The sequence below is a fragment of the Terrapene carolina genome, unplaced genomic scaffold (assembly GCF_002925995.2).
Source record: "Terrapene carolina triunguis isolate 2854851 unplaced genomic scaffold, T_m_triunguis-2.0 Scaffold165, whole genome shotgun sequence".
In the NCBI taxonomy this organism is placed as follows: Eukaryota; Metazoa; Chordata; order Testudines; family Emydidae; genus Terrapene; species Terrapene triunguis.
In genome coordinates this window covers 1,845,947-1,851,590 of record NW_020664516.1, presented here as the reverse complement: position 1 = coordinate 1,851,590, position 5,644 = coordinate 1,845,947, and the positions used below count along the sequence as shown (strand labels likewise).

General features: G+C 55.7%; 1 protein-coding gene across 5 annotated transcripts in view; it reads left to right on the top strand.

Moving 5' to 3' along the window:
- Positions 1-5,644, top strand: part of LOC112119562 (protein MTSS 2) — an 86,088-nt gene that overhangs the window by 64,570 nt on the left and 15,874 nt on the right. For all 5 annotated transcript variants that reach the window (XM_026653835.1, XM_026653832.1, XM_026653834.1 and 2 more), the window contains 2 exons: positions 523-620; positions 2,722-2,848. In XM_026653835.1, coding sequence (XP_026509620.1) covers positions 523-620; positions 2,722-2,848 — 225 coding nt within the window. The remainder of the gene's footprint in view (positions 1-522; positions 621-2,721; positions 2,849-5,644) is intronic.

The following is a 5,644-nucleotide window of genomic DNA, read 5'->3' as shown; positions in this document are numbered from 1 at the left end:
TTACAACCTATAACATCACTATAACAACAATGCTCAGTGCATCATGAGCCTTCCGAAGACACCGACATGACCAACTTTGCATTGGATACCGCACAATCATATTATAAGGATGAACATGGGGTGCAGGGTATTCCCCCGAGATGCAGAGTGTCACACTGACCCCCTGCATGGAAGGGGCCAGAGGCCGGCCCCACAGTCATTCCCAGAGTGGAGCTTTGAGAGAAACAGCCCATCTGGACTGACAAGTGGCCCGTGATGGAGACTCCACGTGACCCTTGGGAAGTTGCTCTCGTGACTAATTACCCTCCCTGTTAGACCTTTAATGCCATATTTCCAGGCTCAGTTTGTCTAGTTTCAACTTCCAGTCATTGGATCCTGTGAGGCCTTTCCCTGCTAGCCGAAGAGCCCAGTATTCCATAGTTATTCCCCATGGCGGTACTTACAGACAGTGAGTGAGTCGCCCCTTCGCCTGCTCTTTGATAAGCTACAATGCTAACGTGGCCTGGCTCCTTCCTCCTGCAGGTGATCAAAGACCTGAAAGGCTCTGACTACAGCTGGTCCTACCAGACTCCTCCATCCTCCCCCAGCAGCTCTGGCTCCCGCAAGTCCAGCATGTGCAGGTATGTACGGACTGTAGCAGGGGACCTCACAAACACGCTTGGGATTGGGGCGAAGGAGTTTCTGCTTTAATACTCACAACCTCATTGTATAAGTGTGTGAGTGCTCAGGTGGTAACACCGAATACCTGGCCTGAGCTCAGCTCCTCAGGCACATGGAGAAGTGTCCCCAAGACTCCCTGTGGATCAGATGCTAATTGATCATTAAAGCTTTGCACTGAGGGTTAGCATAGATCAGTATCTGTGGCATGGGGCTTAATCCTCCATCAGATGAACTGCTGTTCACAATCCTGCTTTTCGGGCCCAGACCATGCTTGTGTAACCCCAGAGGAGTTGCTTACGTGAGAATCTGACTACTCAGTAATGCTTAATATGAAGGGCCCCCGGTGGAGGGAGGATTTGTGGAACACATGGGGTCACAGAACGGTTACAAAGTTAATTGAACTGTCCATCTCTTCTCTCCCTCCTGGAGTGTGTGATTGGACCCGACTCACACACCTGAAAAGTCCCTAGGCTTGGAGCCTTTATCAGAAGTACTAGGGTCAGGCCCCATGTATTCCACCATTCTGTGGGCTAGGAATTTCCCTGGAATTCACCCTTTGCCACCAGATTGGGATCCAGAATCTCAGCTTTCTTAAAAGTGACTGTTTCTAGCCCTGGTGGTTGCAAAGAAAAGCTTGAAAACATGACCGAAGTGTCACCCATTCAGAGAAGTTTGCTGACAGCCTGAAGCAATAGCTCTGCCAGGTGTGAACCGGCCCCATCAGCTGGCGCTGGCCCCTGTGCCAGGGGGAAACCTGAAAATATGGGGGCAGCCTACAATAAATGGAACTGAATTCCCAGTCAGCCTCCCCGGGGCTCCCGGACACGCAACGTCTTACTCATCTTATACTTAACACAATGAAAACCTGCATTTTAAAACGTGTCTGACGTGGCTGCAGGATTTCCCCTGTGGCGCTGCAGAATGTAGAGAGGCGAGTGTGAGAGACTTGCCAGCGGTGATCCCCGATCCTGCAGCTTTTGGGGCCAGTGCTGGTCATGTACTGGAGTGGAGCCCAGCGGGGGGGAGGGGGAGGGATAGCTCAGTGGTTTGAGCATTGGCCTGCTAAACTCAGGGTTGTGAGTTCAATCCTTGAGGGGGCGATTTAGGGATTTGGGGATTGGTCCTGCTTTGAGCAGGGGGTTGGACTAGATGACCTCTTGAGGTCCCTTCCAACCCTGATATTTTATGATCACAGAAGCACCAGCACACACTAAGGGAGTGTTCACGGGTTGCTGAGGAGGAGATGAAGTCTCCTGGGCCCATAGCACCCCTGCCAGTTTGCACAGATACTTTGCATGTGCTTTAAGAGAGTCTTCAGCCATGGGTGTGTCCCTCTGTCTCAGTTTCCCCGTCTGTAAGCGTGGGGGTAACGATACCGACCCACCTTGTCATTCATAGATTCTAAGGCCAGAAGTGACCCTTGTGCTCACCTGTTCTGGCCTCCTTTAGAGCACAGTGCACAGAACTTCCCCGAAATAATTCCTAGAGCAGATCTAGGCTCCCCTGGGGCGGTGCTGTGAGATCTAGGGACAAACAGCTCCCTGACTATTGTGGGTGCACATCTGAACTGAACCTCTGGCCTTCCATAGCACCTCCATTGCTGGCTCTTCCCCTTCGCCCCGGAATGTGCTTCGGTGCGGCCAGGGCTAGAGAGGGGCCAGTGGGATGGGGGACCCGCAAAATGAGTGTGTGCTGGAGGGTGCATGCTGCATGGGGGCAGAAACTGGGCCTGCCCCAGAGACGGAAATGCAGGAGTGCACCCCCCTTCCTGCCCCTCCTCCTCCCTCCCGCCCCTCCTGCCCCCCCTGGTCTGTAACTCTAGTCCTGTCGTGTATAAATCTGTGTGGTGGACCTTTGTCTGAAACTGTCTTTTCCTTCCTTTGCCCTCCTCGTAACCCCTCTCACCCTGATAACATGCATCTCTCTCCTGATTGCCACCCCTCCTCCCTCTCATCCCTCCTCCCCGCCGCCCCCCAGCAGTGTTAACAGTACAAAGGGTGGTGCCGCTTGGTCCGGCGGGTCCCAAACATACTCACCAGGTTCCACCTATCGCTACCGCAGCCTGGCGCAGCCGGTTAACGCCAACACCCGCCTGTCCAGCGTCTCCTCCCATGACTCTGGCTTCATCTCCCAGGATGCCACGTACTCCAAGCCGCCGTCGCCGATGCCATCTGACATCACCAGTCAGGTAAGGGGGCCATGGCGCGATGGCTGAGCTGACGGGTGAATGCCCTCTGGATTCTACACACCCCTTTAAAAAGAAAGGGAAAGGCGCCGCTTTGGAGATCCATGTCAGATCACATATACTCAAGCCTCCTGAGCGAAGCAGCGGGGTGTAGTGGGTAGAGCACGGGGACCCCGAGACTCCTGGCTTCTAATCCCGCCTCTGCCACCGATTTGCCAAGTAATCCAGGGCAAGCTGTGCCCGCTGGTCAGTGCCTGAGGTTCCCCATCTGTCAGAGAGGGGCAACATTCGCCAACCGCCTCGTGGGGCACAGCGAGGGTTAATGCAGATGAGGTGGGGACATGGCTTTAATTCACATTGACCCGGTTCCCACTCGGGAGCGGTTGTCCAGCACCAGGAGGTGGAAGCTCACAGCATGGCAGTGAATCCATGCGGGATAACTGGGCAGATTTCTGCACGGTCTCTTCACCCCGGTGCCTCTCGTGCCAGCTGGCTGAACAAGCTGTTTTGAAGCCCCAGATTTAGGGGAGAAACCACTGCCGTACAATCCCAGGGGCCGTGGGAGGGGAAATAGACAGAATCACACTTGCATTATGGTCAGAAAACGTGGCCTGTGTGCCCCAGGCCGACCTGCTCACCTTAGTGACAGACACGAGCCGTTGGTCCTGGGCCTGCAGAGCCAGCCCAGCTCTGGGAGAGACGCCCCCCAGCCACGGGCAGCTTGTATTGCTGGGGACACGGCCGAGCCGAGTCCCAGCCCAGGCTGACTCGGCAGGGCAGGGCAATAGGGCAGTTGCTCCGTGTTGGCCTCGGGTATAATTTTAAACTGACGTAGGTGCCAAGGGCTGTGCGGACGCCCTTGTTTTGGTTGGAACCAGGCTTATGTCTAGTTAGCAGAAGTCACCTAGAAACAAGTTTAAGTCTAACCTAAATAAACCGCCATTAAACCGGAATAAGAGTGTACACACGGGTTTGCACTGGTTTAACTACCCCAGTGCAAATTTGGGTGTAGACAAGAAACATCTTTTTACTGTTAAGCTGAGCACTTTCTGTCTGCATCAGGGAGAGACGGGAAGCCTGGAGCCCTGGAATGACATTTTCTGGAGAGTATCCACACTTCACCGTGACATGCCCTGAAATATTCAGAGTGACCCATGCCACAGGCATCCTGCCTTTAGCATGGAGCTGCAAAGGACTCAGAAAAGCCGGCAGCAGGGAGGGATGAGATGGCTTAGGCAACTCTCGGCATGGAATTCCAGTGGTGCCCGGTATTCCGATACAGCACAGCTCCTGCTCTCTTCCCCGCCCATCAGCAGCTTCACGTGGGGCTGCTGGCAGCAAGAGCAGCCCCTGGGAAGCTGGGCTTGCCCTCCACTCAGTTTATTTGCCACTAGTTACCCGCCCTCTCATTTTTCAAGTCTGAAGTGTGAAAGCCAGAAGCCCTCGGTCTGTAGCACCGAACAGGCGGCTCTAGCGCTTGGATTGCTTGGGCATGGTAGGTGTGCAAAGCGTGCTAAGGGCAGTGCACGTCCGCAGCACGAGGCCCGCGTTGCAGAGCTGTCCCTGCACCCCGTTTAGGGCAGCCAGGGTTGGCGTTGTGCTGAGTTTCCACATGTGGTGGTGGCTGGCCCATTGGCTCGCTCTCTGCCTGCCCTGGCTTGGCAGTGACGCGGCTCCCGCAGGATGATCGGGGACACCTCGGGCAAAGGGCAAGGCGCCCGCAGGCTGCACACACGTCTCAGACGGCTGCTCACGCCCCTGGCTTTGGCTCTAACCCAGCGTGGTGCGGCGGAGCTCAGAACCGGGGCGGTACCGTGCGATGTGGATGCGCTAAGCCAGGCTCACTAACACCCTGCAGCTTTCCTGCTGGTCCGGCTGGGGGTTGGACGCCGCCTGCGTGAGCAAGACAGGAGCAGGTTCCACCCCCGCTACTGTTGGGGTAGGGGACCTGCCCTTCGTCCTTTCTGCAGAGCCATTGCGGCAGGCAGCGCCGGGGCTGTCCCCAGAGGGAAGGCAGCTGAAGCTGGGGAGGGGGTGAATGGAGGGGTAGCGTGCAGCACCCCACACTCGATTTCTGTCCCCTGGAGAAGGGGCTGGAGGCCAGGCAGAGCAGGGTGCACTCCCCAGTGTGGAGTCTGGAGCGGCAGCTCTGTCCCTCCCTCCCGTGAGAGGGCAGCAGGAGACTCCTCGGAAAGAGACTGCGGCCCCTGCACCACACCGCCCCTCAGCCAATGCTGTGACTGTGTCATTGTGCCTAGGTCTGGGTGTGACGCAGCAACCGGGTACGGGGCTGTGCGTTGTCTGTGTGTGTCAGGGATGGGGAGTGTGTGTGTGACGATGATGTGTGCATGGCTTGTGTGTATCCGCTGTGGTATTTGATGGGTAAATGGGGGGGGTTGTACTATATGATTGTGTGGGGATGGCATGGGTGTGTCTGGATGGTACATGGAGGGTGTACCTGTCTGAGAAGTGTATATGGAGTGCGGTTGGGTACGTGTGCAGGAGTGTATTTATGGTGTTTATAGCTGTGTGTGTTGGGTGTATGACGTGGTGGGTGGGGGTGCGTAAGCAGTGAGCGTGTACATGTGTACATACACAGGGAGTGTGTGTGCATGTGTGTGCGTAGACAGGGAAGGAAAGAGTGTCGGTATACGTACGTACAGGGATGTAGGGGGTGTGTGTGTGTACGTACAGGGAAGGAGGAGTGCATTTGTGTACGTACATACAGGGAAGGAGGATTTGTGTGTGTGTGCGTACACAGGGAAGGAGTGTGAGGATATGTACCTATAGGGAAGGAGG